Source organism: Panulirus ornatus, chromosome 52 (assembly GCF_036320965.1).
Source record: "Panulirus ornatus isolate Po-2019 chromosome 52, ASM3632096v1, whole genome shotgun sequence".
Classification (NCBI taxonomy): Eukaryota; Metazoa; Arthropoda; class Malacostraca; order Decapoda; family Palinuridae; genus Panulirus; species Panulirus ornatus.
Genome location: NC_092275.1, coordinates 12,634,070 through 12,653,256, shown reverse-complemented (window position 1 = coordinate 12,653,256; position 19,187 = coordinate 12,634,070). Strand labels below are relative to the sequence as shown.

General features: G+C 41.6%; 1 protein-coding gene across 1 annotated transcript in view; it reads right to left on the bottom strand.

Annotated features, from left to right (window-relative positions):
* Positions 1–667: 667 nt before the first annotated feature.
* Gpdh1 (Glycerol-3-phosphate dehydrogenase 1) overlaps positions 668–19,187 on the bottom strand; it is a 74,135-nt gene continuing 55,615 nt past the window's right edge. Inside the window, exons 8-9 of the mRNA XM_071692196.1 lie at positions 3,200–3,306; positions 668–764 (exon numbers count right to left, since the gene is read on the bottom strand). Coding sequence (XP_071548297.1) covers positions 668–764; positions 3,200–3,306 — 204 coding nt within the window. The remainder of the gene's footprint in view (positions 765–3,199; positions 3,307–19,187) is intronic.

Here is a 19,187-nt window from a genome sequence, read left to right as displayed (position 1 = left end):
GAGCCTAAACATGCAGAAGAGTATGTCACATGCAGGGGAAAGAGTAAACTGGAGCAATGTAGTGCAGAGGATGACATGCTGTCAAAGGACTGAGCTAGGGCAACTGAAGTGGGTGGGGGAAAACATGGAAAGGTTTTTAGGCCTGGTTGTGTATAAGGGACTCTGGTTCTGATGCAGTACAAGTGACCGATACGGAGTGGATGTGGTTGAATGAGGCCAATTCTGTCTTTCTAGAGCTGCCTCACTAACACAAGAGATAAAAAAAGTTGCAAAGGCATATCAAATAGATAAATTCAAAAGTAACGCTAACATATCCTAATTAGGAAGATCATTTTAAGGAGAGAATAAAATTGTACACTATCACAATGGAAATTATCATAATGTAACACTTTTGAGGTAAAAAAAATAAGTTACCAAGAAAATCTAATGAGACCATTCAATTTCATATGCAATTGTCTTGTGCAAAGCTATATATACTAAACTGATTTATTTTTCCTAGCTTGTACCCAACACTATAATTAATAACCTAAAGAGAAAGAAGTAAAAATATCAATAATGTCTTATTTATTTTTTCATTAAGAAGCTCTTACAAAATCACATCACCTGGTAATCACATACAAGAAATGAATTAAAATCTTGATTTCAAATAAGAACATCTAAGGTGAACTTACATATGTTCAGGATGGTTTCGGATGCAGTCAATCATTCCTGCTGGAAGCAACCCACCCAGGCAAATCTGATGTATGGCTGTGAAAAGTGGAAACCTGAAAATATAGAAATAAGTATCAATTAAAGATACTGAATATGTAACATTACTATATGAAGAAAACAGCAATGAATAAGAATTCATAACCTACTTATATGATAATTTCTTAAACATTCTTAATGATGTGGAATACAGTGCACATAAAATCTTTCTTAACTCTCTATCATGACAAACAAATACATACTTGTGGGCATTTTCAAGCATATCTATTCAATCTTTCCACTTTATATCTTTAGTTAACTCTCCATTCCCTAACACATTTACAATAGTGAAAAATAATTTCGACCTAATATGCCAAGAAACGTTGGTATGGGCAGTGAACAAGTTAAAGCAAAAGAAGTCACAAGTCAATAACAATAATTAACTGTCTTTGGTGCTTAATGGGCAAAAAAGAGAGTGAAAACTTATACTACAGAATTTTCAATAGACCACTGTTACAAAAGTGCTTCACTAAGCAAGTTCTTTCAATATAACCAACTGAAATAAGATGATTGCATTTGTTTCTAAAGCAGCACTTGGGCCGAGGGGGGGATAGATAATATTTTCTGTTTCAATTCCCATTTTATATTACTGGCGTAAGATCCCTATTGCAAACATCCACAGTCTGGAAACATCTAAAATTTGAATGCCTGAGCATTTAAGATTCCCACCACATATTGTCTTCAAGTAGTTCATTTGCAACACATCCATCCTCCTCCATACAACCCTATCTATAGCCCATGCCTCACAACCATATAATATTGTTGGAATTATTATTCCTTCAAACACCCATTTTTGCTCTCCAAGATAATGTTCTCTCCTTCCGCACATTCTTCATTGCTCCAAAAACTTTCGCCCCTTTCTCCACCCTGTGACCCATTTCTGCTTCAATTGTTCCATTTGCTGCTAATTCCACTACCAGATATCTAAAACCCTTCGTTTTCACCAATTTTTCTCCATTCAAACTTACATCCCAATCGACTTGTCCCTCAACCCTAATGAACCTACTATCCTTGCTCTTATCCACATTTAATCTCAACTTTCTCCTTTCACACACTTTTCCAAACTCAGTCACCAACTTCTGCAGTTTCTCACTCGAATCAGTCATCAGAGCTGTATCATCGGCAAACAAACTTGACTCACATACCAGGCCCTCTCATCCCCAACAGACTGCATACTTTCCCCTCCCTCCAAAACTTTTGCATTTACCTTTGCTCTCTCAACCACACTCTTTTTATTACCATGCATCTCTTACCCTTTCATTACTCAATCAAACCACCTCATTCCACATACTGTCCTTCCACATTTCACTTCCAATACATCCACCTTCCTCTGTACAGTCTTGTCTACAGCCCATGTCTTGCATCCTAATAATATTATTGGGACTAGACTACTAATCTTTCAAACATACCCATTTCTGCTCTGCACATTCTTCAGCACTTCCAGAACCTTTGCCCCCTTGCCCTAACCTTATACTTCAGCTTCTTTGTTCCATTTGCTGCCTTGTCCAGTCCCAGATATCTAAAGCACTCCATTTCCTCCAATTGTTCTCCATTCAAACTTTCACCCCAACTAACATGTCCCTCAACCTTGCTGAACCTCATAACCTTGCTTTTCTTTACTTTCACTCTTAACTTTCTCCTTTCACACACTCTTCCAAACTCAGTCACCAACTTCTTCAGTTTCTCACTCAAATCTACCTCCAGTGCTGTATCATCAGCAAACAACTGACCCACTTCCCGGGCCCTCTCATCCCCCACAGACTGCATACTTACCCCTCTGTCCAAGACTCTTACATTTACCTCCCTCACCACCCCAACCATGAACAAATTGAACATCCATGGTGACATCACACATCCCTGCCACAGACCAACCTCTACTTGGAACCATTCACTTTCCTCTCTTCCTACTCGCACACAACCCTTACACCCTCAACAGAAACTACTCACTGCTTCTAGCAGCTTTCCTCCCACACCATGGATTTTTTCTTTTACTTACCTATTCTATGTATACCTATGCTCTTCATAGATCTATTCAAATTACAATGTCTTTAGTATTTAGTTAGGGTGTGATCACCAAATATCACCAGTCAAGAAAGCATCTTACATCTATAACTAAGCTTATGGGAAAAATGTTTTCAATTTATGCTTTTTCAATCTATACTCAGGCCTATAAAAACACTTCTTGAGCATAAACTGAAGAATCTCTTTACATGATGGGTGATGTACTATCGATGGCCTGAATCAAAGATGAATTGGTCACAGTAAGCCAGAGAAACAGTGTGTGGGGCTTGGCTATGGGAGATAGGTTCTAGGTTTAGGACATTTTATATGACAGCTAGAGGGTTTAGGTGTGCAAAGAGAGCCAATGTCCTTATGTTCATGATACTACCTCACTAAGGAAGAAGTGCATAGATAAAAATAATAAAATATTCATAATCATTTCCCACCTTACCTGTCTTCCATATTCTTGTGTTTGAGCATATGGTTTACTTCTGCTGCAGTATAAGGTCCTTGTAGTTTTTGACCATTCAGCATTTCTTTTTCCAGCTCTACAATTGACTGAAATATCAAGATTTCAAAAATCACAAAACACAAGAAAACTATGGCAGTATTATGAATTACAATGCTACATAGTTCTCTTTTACAAAAAATATCTATTGTATTCAGAAAGGATATCATATGCAAAACCTTCTCTAAAGATTTGCATCTCCATACATTAATATGACTTAATGTAACTTTGAAACATATGCCAGAGAGGTTGTGCAGAGGAGGGTGGACATGCTGGAAATGAGATGTTTGAGGACAATCTATGGTGTGAGGTGGTTTGATTAAGTAATGAAAGGGTAAGAGAGATGAGTGGTAATAAAAAGTTTGTGGTTCAGAGAGTAGAAGAGAGTGTATTGAAATGGTTTGGTCACATGGAGAGAATGAGTGAGGAAAGATTGACAAAGAGGATATATGTGTCAAAGGTGGAGGGATCCAGGAGAAAAGGGAGACCAAATTTCCTAGCACTACCTTGCGTGCACACGGGGAGAGGGGGGTGCCATTTCCTATGTGGTGGGGTGGCAGTGGGAATGGATGAAGGCAGCATGCATGAATATGTACATGTGTATATATGTATATGTCTGTGTATGTATACGTTGAAATGTTTAGGTATGTATGTATATGTGCATGTGTGGGCGTTTATGTATATACATATGTATGTGGGTGGGTTGGACCATTCTTTCATCTGTTTCCTTGCGCTACCTTGCTAACACGGGAGACAGTGACAAATTATAATAAAATAAATATATATGTAAATGGAGAGGGAGCGGGGGGCTGAAAATCCTTCCCTCTCGATTCTTTTTTTAATTTTCCAAAAGATGAACAGAGAAGTGGGCCAAGTGAAGATATCCCTCAAAGGCTCAGTCCTCTGTTCTTAATGCTACCTCGCTAAAGTGCGAAATGGTAAATAGTATGGATTTTTTTTTTTCCCAAAAGAAGGAACAGAGAAGGGGGCCAGGTGAGAATATTCCCTCAAAGGCCCAGTCCTCTGTTCTTAACACTACCTTGCAAATGCGGGAAATGGCGAATAGTATGAAAGAAATTTTTTTTTTTTTTTTTTTTTTGCTTTGTCGCTGTCTCCTGCGTTTGCGAGGTAGCGCAAGGAAACAGACGAAAGAAACAGCCCAACTCACCCCCATACACATGTATATACATACGTCCACACACGTAAATATACATACCTACACAGCTTTCCATGGTTTACCCCAGACGCTTCACATGCCTTGATTCAATCCGCTGACAGCACGTCAACCCCGGTATACCACATCGCTCCAATTCACTCTATTCCTTGCCCTCCTTTCGCCCTCCTGCATGTTCAGGCCCCGATCACACAAAATCTTTTTCACTCCATCTTTCCACCTCCAATTTGGTCTCCCTCTTCTCCTCGTTCCCTCCACCTCCGACACATATATTCTCTTGGTCAATCTTTCCTCACTCATTCTCTCCATGTGCCTGAACCATTTCAAAACACCCTCTTCTGCTCTCTCAACCACGCTCTTTTTATTTCCACACATCTCTCTCACCCTTACGTTACTTACTCGATCAAACCACCTCACACCACATATTGTCCTCAAACATCTCATTTCCAGCACATCCATCCTCCTGCGCACAACTCTATCCATAGCCCACGCCTCGCAACCATACAACATTGTTGGAACCACTATTCCTTCAAACATACCCATTTTTGCTCTCCGAGATAATGTTCTCGACTTCCACACATTCTTCAAGGCTCCCAGAATTTTTGCCCCCTCCTCCACCCTATGATCCACTTCCGCTTCCATGGTTCCATCCGCTACCAGATCCACTCCCAGATATCTAAAACACTTCACTTCCTCCAGTTTTTCTCCATTCAAACTTACCTCCCAATTGACTTGACCCTCAACCCTACTGTACCTAATTACCTTGCTCTTATTCACATTTACTCTTAACTTTCTTCTTTCACACACTTTACCAAACTCAGTCACCAGCTTCTGCAGTTTCTCACATGAATCAGCCACCAGCGCTGTATCATCAGCGAACAACAACTGACTCACTTCCCAAGCTCTCTCATCCCCAACAGACTTCATACTTGCCCCTCTTTCCAAAACTCTTGCATTCACCTCCCTAACAACCCCATCCATAAACAAATTAAACAACCATGGAGACATCGCACACCCCTGCCGCAAACCTACATTCACTGAGAACCAATCACTTTCCTCTCTTCCTACACGTACACATGCCTTACATCCTCGATAAAAACTTTTAACTACTTCTAACAACTTGCCTCCCACACCATATATTCTTAATACCTTCCACAGAGCATCTCTATCAACTCTATCATATGCCTTCTCCAGATCCATAAATGCTACATACAAATCCATTTGCTTTTCTAAGTATTTCTCACATACATTCTTCAAAGCAAACACCTGATCCACACATCCTCTACCACTTCTGAAACCACACTGCTCTTCCCCAATCTGATGCTCTGTACATGCCTTCATGTACATATACATGTATATATATATATATATATATATATATATATATATATATATATATATATATATATTATCCCTGGGGATAGGGGTGAAAGAATACTTCCCACGCATTCCTCGCGTGTCGTAGAAGGCGACTAGAGGGGACGGGAGCGGGGGCCAGAAATCCTCCCCTCCTTGTATTTTTTAACTTTCTAAAATGGGAAACAGAAGGAGTCACGCGGGGAGTGCTCATCCTCCTCGAAGGCTCAGACTGGGGTGTCTAAATGTGTGTGGATGTAACCAAGATGTGAAAAAAGGAGAGATAGGTAGTATGTTTGAGGAAAGGAACCTGGATGTTTTGGCTCTGAGTGAAACGAAGCTCAAGGGTAAAGGGGAAGAGTGGTTTGGGAATGTCTTGGGAGTAAAGTCAGGGGTTAGTGAGAGGACAAGAGCAAGGGAAGGAGTAGCACTACTCCTGAAACAGGAGCTGTGGGAGTATGTGACAGAATGTAAGAAAATAAATTCTCGATTAATATGGGTAAAACTGAAAGTTGATGGAGAGAGATGGGTGATTATTGGTGCATATGCACCTGGGCATGAGAAGAAAGATCATGAGAGGCAAGTGTTTTGGGAGCAGCTGAATGAGTGTGTTAGTGGTTTTGATGCACGAGACCGGGATATAGTGATGGGTGATTTGAATGCAAAGGTGAGTAATGTGGCAGTTGAGGGAATAATTGGTATACATGGGGTGTTCAGTGTTGTAAATGGAAATGGTGAAGAGCTTGTATATTTATGTGCTGAAAAAGGACTGGTGATTGGGAATACCTGGTTTAAAAAGCGAGATATACATAAGTATATGTACGTAAGGAGGAGAGATGGCCAGAGAGTGTTATTGGATTACGTGTTAATTGACAGGCGCGCGAAAGAGAGACTTTTGAATGTTAATGTGCTGAGAGGTGCAACTGGAGGGATGTCTGATCATTATCTTGTGGAGGCTAAGGTGAAGATTTGTATGGGTTTTCAGAAAAGAAGAGTGAATGTTGGGGTGAAGAGGGTGGTGAGAGTAAGTGAGCTTGCGAAGGAGACTTGTGTGAGGAAGTACCAGGAGAGACTGAGTACAGAATGGAAAAAGGTGAGAACAATGGAAGTAAGGGGCGTGGGGGAGGAATGGGATGTATTTAGGGAATCAGTGATGGATTGCACAAAAGATGCTTGTGGCATGAGAAGAGTGGGAGGTGGGTTGATTAGAAAGGGTAGTGAGTGGTGGGATGAAGAAGTAAGATTGTTAGTGAAAGAGAAGAGAGAGGCATTTGGACGATTTTTGCAGGGAAAAAATGCAATTGAGTGGGAGATGTATAAAAGAAAGAGACAGGAGGTCAAGAGAAAGGTGCAAGAGGTGAAAAAGAGGGCAAATGAGAGTTGGGGTGAGAGAGTATCATTAAATTTTAGGGAGAATAAAAAGATGTTCTGGAAGGAGGTAAATAAAGTGCGTAAGACAAGGCAGCAAATGGGAACTTCAGTGAAGGGCGCAAATGGGGAGGTGATAACAAGTAGTGGTGATGTGTGAAGGAGATGGAGTGAGTATTTTGAAGGTTTGTTGAATGTGTTTGATGATAGAGTGGCAGATATAGGGTGTTTTGGTCGAGGTGGTGTGCAAAGTGAGAGGGTTAGGGAAAATGATTTGGTAAACAGAGAAGAGGTAGTAAAAGCTATGCGGAAGATGAAAGCCGGCAAGGCAGCAGGTTTGGATGGTATTGCAGTGGAATTTATTAAAAAAGGGGGTGACTGTATTATTGACTGGTTGGTAAGGTTATTTAATGTATGTATGACTCATGGTGAGGTGCCTGAGGATTGGCGGAATGCATGCATAGTGCCATTGTACAAAGGCAAAGGGGACGAGTGAGTGCTCAAATTACAGAGGTATAAGTTTGTTGAGTATTCCTGGTAAATTATATGGGAGGGTATTGATTGAGAGGGTGAAGGCATGTACAGAGCATCAGATTGGGGAAGAGCAGTGTGGTTTCAGAAGTGGTAGAGGATGTGTGGATCAGGTGTTTGCTTTGAAGAATGTATGTGAGAAATACTTAGAAAAGCAAATGGATTTGTATGTAGCATTTATGGATCTGGAGAAGGCATATGATAGAGTTGATAGAGATGCTCTGTGGAAGCTATTAAGAATATATGGTGTGGGAGGCAAGTTGTTAGAAGCAGTGAAAAGTTTTTATCGAGGATGTAAGGCATGTGTACGTGTAGGAAGAGAGGAAAGTGATTGTTTCTCAGTGAATGTAGGTTTGCGGCAGGGGTGTGTGATGTCTGCATGGTTGTTTAATTTGTTTATGGATGGGGTTGTTAGGGAGGTGAATGCAAGAGTTTAGGAAAGAGGGGCAAGTATGAAGTCTGTTGGGGATGAGAGAGCTTGGGAAGTGAGTCAGTTGTTGTTCGCTGATAATACAGCGCTGGTGGCTGATTCATGTGAGAAACTGCAGAAGCTGGTGACTGAGTTTGGTAAAGTGTGTGAAAGAAGAAAGTTAAGAGTAAATGTGAATAAGAGCAAGGTAATTAGGTACAGTAGGGTTGAGGGTCAAGTCAATTGGGAGGTAAGTTTGAATGGAGAAAAACTGGAGGAAGTAAAGTGTTTTAGATATCTGGGAGTGGATCTGGCAGTGGATGGAACCATGGAAGCGGAAGTGGATCATAGGGTGGGGGAGGGGGCGAAAATCCTGGGAGCCTTGAAGAATGTGTGGAAGTCGAGAACATTATCTCGGAAAGCAAAAATGGGTATGTTTGAAGGAACAGTGGTTCCAACAATGTTGTATGGTTGTGAGGCGTGGGCTATGGATAGAGTTGTGCGCAGGAGGATGGATGTGCTGGAAATGAGATGTTTGAGGACAATGTGTGGTGTGAGGTGGTTTGATCGAGTAAGTAATGTAAGGGTAAGAGAGATGTGTGGAAATAAAAAGAGCATGGTTGAGAGAGCAGAAGAGGGTGTTTTGAAATGGTTTGGGCACATGGAGAGAATGAATGAGGAAAGATTGACCAAGAGGATATATGTGTCGGAGGTGAAGGGAACGAGGAGAAGTGGGAGACCAAATTGGAGGTGGAAAGATGGAGTGAAAAAGATTTTGTGTGATCGGGGCCTGAACATGCAGGAGGGTGAAAGGAGGGCAAGGAATAGAGTGAATTGGATCGATGTGGTATACCGGGGTTGAAGTGCTGTTAGTGGATTGAATCAGGGCATGTGAAGTGTCTGGGGTAAACCATGGAAAGCTGTGTAGGTATGTATATTTGCGTGTGTGGACGTATGTATATACATGTGTATGGCGGTGGGTTGGGCCATTTCTTTCGTCTGTTTCCTTGCGCTACCTCGCAAACGCGGGAGACAGCGGAAAAAAAAAAAAAAAAAAAAATTCATACTGTCTGCCTTTATTCATTCCCATCATAGGAATATATATATATATATATATATATATATATATATATATATATATATATATATATATATATGTGTATATATATCTTTTTTTCTTTCTTTCATACTATACGCCATTTCCCGCCTCAGCGAGGTAGTGTTAAGAACAAAGGACTGGGCCTTTGAGGGAATATCCTCACCTGGCCCCCTTCTCTGTTCCTTCTTTTGGAAAAAAAAAAAAGGTTGTGCAAGACAACAGATGAAGAACTGCCGAACCACTCATATACACATATATATGCATAAATGCCTAAATACACACATATACATTTTAAAGTACACACACACTTACATATAAACACATGCACACACTCATACTTGCTGCTTTCATCCATTCCCATCGCCATCCTGCCACACAGGAAATAACATTGCCCCCCCTCCAGCAAGGAAGTGCCTAGAAAAGACAGAAAACCCACATCCATTCACACTCAGTCTCCAGCTGTCACGTGCCATGCACCGAAACCACGGTTCCCCCTCGACATCCAAGCCCCACAGACCCTTCCATGGTTCTCCCCAGATGCTTCAAATGCCCCGGATGAATCCACTGACAGCATGTCAACCCCAGAACACCACATTGCTTCAACTCACTCCACTCCCTGCATGCCCCCCAACCTCTTGCACGTTCAGGCCCTGATTGCCGAAAGTCCCCTTAACTCCATCCTTCCACCTCCAATTTGGTCTCCCACCTAGATTCATTAACAAAGACTTACTCTCTCAAACCCATAAACTCTACAATGGGGTTCCCCAAGGAACGGTTCTTTCTTGAATCCTCTTCAATATCTTCCAGTATGATCTCCCATCTCCTCCCATAGGCCAAACTGAGAAAACCTTCTCATTTGCAGATGATCTCACAATAACATTACTACACCAGAATGAAGGGACCTAAGCTACAGTAAAGGCTAGATGCTTTAAATTTACCCACCCTGGAAGAAAGAAGACTGAGGGGTGATCTGATCACAATCTTCTAAGTTTTTAAAAGGGACTGACAGGGTGGACAGAGGACAATTTTCTAAGAGACATAGGGATAGAGTAACATGAGAATTTAACTTCAAATCAAGTAAGAAATTTGTATATAAAATGGAAAGCAATACTTTTACAATATGGTTGATGTCCATAAAACATAAACAGAGGAGGGCAGGGTGAACTGGAGCAATATGAAAAAACAAGGGGTGATGTGCTGTCAGTGGACAGAACCAAGGCATATGAAATGGTCTGGGAAAACCACAGAAAGGTCTGCGGGGCCTGGCTGAGGATAAGGGACTATGATTTTAATGCAATATACATGAGAACTAGAGAGTAAATGTGACTGAATGAAGCCATTTCTTTGCATATTCCTAGTGTACTTTACTAATGCAAGAAACAACTAACAATTATGAAAGAAAGAAGACTTTCTCATCTGCAGTCTTGATACCATCTTTACAATTACAACCACTGAAGCAACTATCACAAGACCTCTCATGCCCCAGTTGCAAATTGCATATTGAAGGAACTGATCACTTACTTTTACAATGTCCTGCTGTCTAACACCACAAAGACATATACAAATCATCACCACACTTCTTGGACTGTGGTCCCACCTGGTGGAAGCCAGCTTGCTAAGTGCTGTGGGAACACCAAAGATCCTGGAGCAGGAATATTAGTAGTTAGTATACATATCTATAAAGTTAAGTAGCTCATGTGATAATTTACCTTGCCAGTCTTTACAAAAGCTTCTGCTATTCTTCGGTTTCTGCCTCCATAACAAGTAGTAATGAGATCAGCAACTCCACAACTCTCAAAGAATGTACCTAGTTTTGAACCAGGATAAAAAACCTGGAAGAGAATGACAAATTTAGCATCAAATAACTTTACTAAACAAACACTAAATTTTTTTTTTCAATACATTTCATAAAATAATACTAAAAACTTTACTATAACAGCATGGAAGTTAGTTATGAATTTATAACTTTTGTTTCTGAACTATCTATTTATTTATTTATCATACTTTGTCGCTGTCTCCTGCATTAGCAAGGTAGTGCAAGGAAACAGACAAAAGAATGGCCCAACCCACCCACATACACATGTATATACATACACGTCCACACATGCACATATACATACCTATACATCTCAACGTATACATATATATACACACAGACATATACATATAAACGCATGTACATAATTCATACTGTCTGCCCTTATTCATTCCCGTCACCACCCCGCCACACATGAAGTGACAACCCCCTCCCCCTGCACGCATACGAGGTAGCGCTAGGAAAAGACAACAAAGGCCACATTCGTTCACACTCAGTCTCTAGCTGTCATGTATAATGCACCGAAACCATAGCTCCCTTTCCACATCCAGGCCCCACAACACTTTCCATGGTTTACCCCAGACGCTTCACATGTCCTGGTTCAATCCATTGACAGCATGTCGACCCCAGTATACCACATCGTTCCAATTCACTCTATTCCTTGCACGCCTTTCACCCTCCTGCATGTTCAGGCCCCGATTACTCAAAATCTTTTTCACTCCATCTTTCCACCTCCAATTTGGTCTTCCACTTCTCCTCGTTCCCTCCACCTCTGACACATATATCCTCTTTGTCAATCTTTCCTCACTCATTCTCTCCATGTGACCAAACCATTTCAAAACATCAACTTCTGCTCTCTCAACCATACTCTTTATATTACCACATATCTCTCTTACCCTTTCATTACTTACTCGATCAAACCACCTCACACCACATATTGTACTCAAACATCTCGTTTCCAGCACATCTACCCTCCTCCGCACAACTCTACCTATAGCCCACGCCTCACAACCATATAACATTGTTGAAACCTCAATTCCTTCAAACATACCCATTTTTGCTTTCAGAGATAATGTTCTCGACTTCAATACATTTTTCAATGCTCCCAGAACTTTCACACCTCCCCCACCCTATGATTCACATCCACTTCCATGGTTCCATCCACCGCCAAATCCACTCCCAAATATCTAAACCACTTCACTTCCTCCAGTTTTTCTCCGTTCAAACTTACTCCCCAATTGGCTAGTCCCTCAACCCTACTGTACCTAATAACCTTGCTCTTATTCACATTTACTCTCAGCTTTCTTCTTTCACACACTTTACCAAACTCAGTCACCAGCTTCTGCAGTTTCTCAACCGAATCAGCCACCAGCGCTGTATCATCAGCGAACAACAACTGACTTACTTCCCAAGCTCTCTCATCCACAACAGACTGCATAATTGCCTGCCCCTCTTTCCAAAACTCTTGCATCCACCTCCCTAACAACCCCATCTATAAACAAATTAAACAACCATGGGGACATCACGCACCCCTGTCGTAAACCAACGTTCACTGAGAACAAATCACTTTCATCTCTTCCTACATGTACACATGCCTTACATCCTCGATAAAAACTTTTCACTGCTTCTAACAACTTGCCTCCCACACCATATATTCTTAATACCTTCCACAGAGCATCTCTATTAACTCTATCATATGCCTTCTCCAGACCCATAAACGCTACATACAAATCCATTTGCTTTTCTAAGTATTTCTCACATACATTCTTCAAAGCAAACGCCTGATCCACACATCCTCTACCACTTCTGAAACCACACTGCTCTTCCCCAATCTGGCTTTTGTACATGCCTTAAACCCTTCTCAACCCAATACCCTCCCATAAAATTTTAAACCAGGAATCCCAAAACAAACTTTTTCCTCGTAATTTGAGCACTCACTCTTACCCCCTTTCCCTTTTGTAAAAATGGCACTGTGCACCATTCCGCCAATCCTCAGGCACCTCACCATGAGTCTACATACATTAAAAAACCCTTTAACCAACCAGTAAATTTAAAACAGTCACCCCCTTTTTTTAATAAATAAAAATTAATAAAAAGAAATATATTATGTACAAAAAATTTTTTAAATATATATTTTTATATATAAAAATATATAATAAATATATAAAAAAAATAAAAAATATATACCCAAAAAGCAAAAAGGGGAAATGTTTGAAGGAATAGGGGTTTCCCAAACAATGTTGTAGGGTTGCGGGGTTTGGGGCCCAGGGATAGAGTTGGTGTAGGGGGGTTTTGATGTGCTGGAAGTGAGATTTTTTGAGGAAAATAAGTGGTGTGCAGTGGTTTGATTGAGTAAGTAATTTTAAGGGTAAGAGAGAGGGTTTGTAAAAAAAAAAGGGGGTTAAAAGAGAGAAGAGGGTGTTTTAAAAATGGTTGGCCCACATGGAGAGAATGAGTGAGAAAAGATTGACCAAGAGGATAAATGTGTCGGAGGTGGGGGGGAATGAGGAGAAGTGGGAGCCCAAAATTTGGAGGGGGAAAAGAGGGAAGTAAAAAAAGATTTTGTGTAAATCAGGGCCTGAAGATGCAGGAGGGTAAAGGGGGAAAAGGGAATAGAGTGAATTGGACAATGTGGAAACCCGGGGTTGACTGCTGTAAATGGATTGAATAAAGGGCATGTGAAGCGTCTGGGGTAAACATGGAAACTTCTGGGGGGCCTGGATGTGGAAAGGGAGCTGTGGTTTCGGGCATTATTGCATAAACAGTTTGGAGACTGAGTGTGAATGAATGGGGCCTTTGTTTTTTTTTTCCCTAGAAACTGCCTCGCACACAGAGGAGGGAGGGATGTTATTTCCGTTGTGGCGAGGTGGCGATCGAAATGAAAAAGGGGCGGGCAGGGGTAAATTGTGTGCATGTGTGTATGTGTATGTGTCTGTGTGTGTATATATGTGTGTAAATTGAGGTGTATGGGTATGTTTTTTGCGTTTGGGGCCCTTTTATGTATATACATGTGTATGGGGGGGGGTTTGGGCCATTTCTTTCGTCTTTTTCCCTTTGCCAAAACCTCCAAACGCGGGAGACAGCGCCAAAGCAAAATAATAATAAAAATATTATATAAATATAACACAAAAGACATATAAAATAAAAACCCAATGTACAAAACATCGCCTTTAAATTCATTCCCTCCCCCCCGCCACACATAAAATAAAAACCCCCCTCCCCCCCCATACGGGGTTTGCCTGGGGAAAAGACAACAAAGGCCCCCTTCTTTTAAACTCAGTCTCTACTGTCATTAAAAAAGCAAAAAAACCCAAGCCCCCTTTTCCAACATCCAGGCCCCACAAAAATTTTCCAAAGGTTTTACCCCAAACCCAAAAATTTTCCCCTGGTTCAATCCATTGAAGCATTCCCGCCCCCGGAAACCCCAAAATCGTTCCAATTCACCCCATTCCTTGCAGCCTTTCACCCCCCTGCATGTTAGGCCCCGTTTAACTCAAAATCTTTTTCACCCCCATTTTTCCCCCACCCCCAAATTTTGGGGTCTCCCATTTTCTCCTCGTTCCCTCCCCCTCTGACACATATATCCCCCTTGGGTCGATCTTTCCTCACCCCATTCTCCCATGTGACCAACCATTTCAAAAAAACCCCTTTTCTGCTCCTCAACCACCCTTTTTTTTTCCACACATCCCCTCTTACCCTTTCATTACTTACTCAATCAAACCACCTCACAAACCCCAACTGTCCTCAAAATCCCCTTTCCAGCACATCCACCCTCCTCCAAAAACCCAAACTATAGCCCATGCCTCACAACCAAATAACATTGTTGGAACCATATTCCCCCCCCAAAAATACCCATTTTTTCTTTCCGGGGATAATGTTCTTGACTTCCACCCCCATTTTCAAGGGTCCCAGGGTTTTTGCCCCCTCCCCCACCCTTTGATTCCCCCTTCCCTTCCCCTGGTTCCATCCACCCCCAAATCCACTCCCCGATATCAAAACACTTCACTTCCTCCAGGTTTTGTCCATTCAAACTTACCCCCCCCAATTGACTTTCCCTCAACCCTACTTTCCTAATAACCTTTTCTCTTAAATTTACATTTACTCTCAGCTTTCTTCTTTCACACACAATTTCCAAACTCAATCACCACTTCTCAGTTTTCTCACCCAAATCAGCCACCAGCCTGTAAACACCCGCGAACAACAACTGACTCACTTCCCAAGCTCTCTCATCCACAACAACTTCATACTTGCCCCTCTTTTCCCAAAACTTTGCATTCACCCCCTAACAACCCCATCCGTAAAATTATACTTTATATTATTTATCTATTTTGCTTTGTCTCTGTCTCCCGCGTTAGCGAGGTAGCGCAAGGAAAACACACCAAAACACACACACATTTTTAAAAATAAATCCTCCCCCCCTTGTTAAATTTTTTTAAATTTCTAAAGGGGAAAAAGAAAAAAGGATGGAACCATGGGAAGCTAAAGTGGGTCATACGGTGGGGGAAAGGGGGGGGAAAATCCTGGGAGCCTTGAAGATTTTGGGAAGTCGAAAACATTAACCCGGAAAGCAAAAATGGGTTTTGTTTGAAGGAATAGTGGGTTTCCCAAAAATGTTGAAAGGTTGCGAGGCATGGGGTATGGATTTGAGTTGTGCCAGGAGGGGTGGAAAGTGCTGGGAAAAAGAAAGGGTTTTAGGACAATGTGTGGTGTGAGGTGGTTTGATCGGGGTAAGAAAATTTAAAGGGGAAGAGAGATGTGTTTGGGAAAAAAAAAGGGGGCGTGGTTGAAGAGGAGAAGAGGGTGGGTTTTTAAATGGTTTGGGCACCCTGGAGGAAAATTTAGTGAGGAAAGATTGACCAAGAGGATAATTTTGTGTCGGAGGTGGAGGGAACGAGGAAAAAGTTTTTAGACCAAATTGGAGGTGGAAAGAGGGTGAAAAAGATTTTGTGTGATCCCGGGGGTGAACATGCAGGAGGGTGAAAGGAGGGGAAGGAATAGAGTGAATTGGACGATGTGGTTTTAAAAAGGGGTTTACGTGCTGTCCCGTGGATTGAATCAAGGCATTGAAGCGTCTGGGGTTTAAAACCCTGGAAAAACTGTTTAGGGATGTATATTTGCTGGGGACGTATTTATAAAACAGTGTAGGGGGGGGGTTGGGCCATTTCTTTTGCTGTTTTCCCTTTCGCTACCTCGCAAAGCGGGAGACAGGAAAAAAAAAAAAAAAAAAATATTAAAATTTATACCACAAAAAAAATTTTGTGGGTGGGTTTTTCCCAAATTTTTTTTCGTCTGTTTTTCCTTTGGCTCCCTTCGCAAACGCGGGAGACAGCGACAAAGTTTTATAAATAAAAAATGAAAATATTATTTTTTATATATATATATATATTAAAAATATATATATAATAATATATAGGGGTGTGTGATGTCTCCATGGTTTTTAAATTTTTGTTTAGGGTTTGGGGTTTTTAAAGGGAGGTAAATGAAAGGGGTTTTTTGGGAAAAAGAGGGGCAAGAATGCAGTCTTTTGGGGGAAAGAGGGGACCCTTGGGAAGTGAGTCAGTTTTTGTTCACTGATATACACGCTGGTGGCTGTTTCCCAAGTGAGAAACTGCAGAAGCTGGTGCCCTGATTTTGGTAAAGTGTGTGAAAGAAGAAAGTTAAGAGTAAATGTGAATAAGAGCAAGGTTATTGGGAAACAGTAGGGTTGGGGGTAAAATTAAAAATTGGGGGGAAAAATTTGAATGGAGAAAAACTGGGGGAAGAAAAGTTTTTTTAGATATCTGGGAGTGGATCGGCAGCAGATGGAACCATGGAAGCGGAAGTGGAAACATAGGGGGGGGGAGGGGGCGAAAATCCTTGGGGGCCTTGAAAATGTGGGAAGTCGAGAACATTATCTCGGGAAAACAAAAATGGGTATGTTTGAAGGAATATGGTTCCCAAAAATGTTGTATGTTTGCGAGGCGTGGGGTATGGGAAAAAGTTGTGCCCGGGGTGGAAAGTGCTGAAATGAGATGTTTTTAGGACAATGGGGTGGTGTGAGGTGGTTTGATCGAGTAAGTAAAGTAAGGGGAAAGAGACGTGTGGAAATAAAAAGTGCGTGGTTAAAAGAGGAGAAAGGGTTTTTGAAATGGTTTGGGCACATGGAGAGAATGAGTTAGGAAAGATTGGGCCAAGAGGATAAATGTGTCGGAGGTGGAGGGAACGAGGAGAAGGGGAAACCAAATTTGGGGGTGGAAAAATTGGGGTGAAAAAAATTTTGGTGATCGGGGCCTAAAAATGCAGGAAAGGGGGAAAGGCGGGCCAAGGGAAAAGATTTAATTGGACGATGTGGTATAACCCGGGGTTACGTGCTGTCCCGTGGATTGAATCAAAGGGATGTGAAGCGTCTGGGGTAAAACCCTGGAAAGGGTTTTTGTGGGGCCTGGATGTGGAAAGGGAGCTGTGGTTTTTGGGCATTAATTTCATGACAGCTAGAGACTGAGTGTGAACGAATGGGGGGCCTTTTTTTTTTTCCCAGTGCTACCTCGCAAAAAAATGAGGGGGGTGGGGGGAAAGGTTTTTCCCTGGGGGGCGGTGGGGGGATGGGAAAGAATAAAGGGAGACATTTGAATTGTGTGCATGGGTTATTGTATGTTTCTGTGTTGGGGTATATATTGGGGTAAATTGAATTTTTATGGGGAAAGTAATTTGCGTTGTGGACGTGTATGTATATACATTGTATGGGGGTGGGTTTGGGGGTTTCCCTTTTGTTTGTTTCCTTTCGCTACCTCCAAACCGGGGGGACCAAACGACAAAGCAAAATAAATTAAAAAAATAAAACAAATATAAATTTATTTATTCTAAATTATTTCTTACTTTTTTCATAAGTATATATATTAATGTATTTTTGTGTGTGTGTGTGTGTGTGTAAATGTGCGTGTGTATATTTTTTTTTTTTTTTTCTTTTTAAACTATTTGCCATTTTCCCCCCTTAGCAGGTAGCGTTAAAACAAGGACTGGGCCTTTGAGGGGAATACCCCCAAAACCCGGGCCCAAATTTTCTGTTCCTTCTTTTAGAAGGGTTAAAAAAAAACGAGGGGGGGAGGGTTTTCCCGCCCCCCCCTCCCTCCCCTTTTATCGCCTTCTACTACACACAGGGAATACGTGGGAAGTATTCTTTTTTTCCCCCATCCCCCGGGAAAAATTATATATTTTAAAAAATTTTTATATATATAATAAAATATATATAATAAATATATATATATATTTTTTTTTTTTTTTTTTCCCGCTTTTCTCCTGCATTTGCGAGGTAGCACAAGGAAACAGACGAAAGAAACAGCCCAACCCACCCCCATACACATGTATATACATACGTCCACACACGTAAATATACATACCTACACAGCTTTCCATGGTTTACCCCAGACGCTTCACATGCCCTGATTCAATCCGCTGACAGCACGTCAACCCCGGTATACCACATCGATCCAATTCACTCCATTCCTTGCCCTCCTTTCACCCTCCTGCATGTTCAGGCCCCGATCACACAAAATCTTTTTCACTCCATCTTTCCACCTCCAATTTGGTCTCCCACTTCTCCTCGTTCCCTCCACCTCCGACACATATATCCTCTTGGTCAATCTTTCCTCACTCATTCTCTCCATGTGCCCAAACCATTTCAAAACACCCTCTTCTCCTCTCTCAACCACGCTCTTTTTATTTCCACACATCTCTCTTACCCTTACGTTACTTACTCGATCAAACCACCTCACACCACACATTGTCCTCAAACATCTCATTTCCAGCACATCCATCCTCCTACGCACAACTCTATCCATAGCCCACGCCTCGCAACCATACAACATTGTTGGAACCACTATTCCTTCAAACATACCCATTTTTGCTTTCCGAGATAATGTTCCCGACTTCCACACATTCTTCAAGGCTCCCAGGATTTTCGCCCCCTCCTCCCCCCTATGATCCACTTCCGCTTCCATGGTTCCATCCGCTGCCAGACCCACTCCCAGATATCTAAAACACTTTACTTCCTCCAGTTTTTCTCCATTCAAACTTACTCCCAATTGACTTGACCCTCAACCCTACTGTACCTAATTACCTTGCTCTTATTCACATTTACTCTTAACTTTCTTCTTTCACACACTTTACCAAACTCAGTCACCAGCTTCTGCAGTTTCTCAC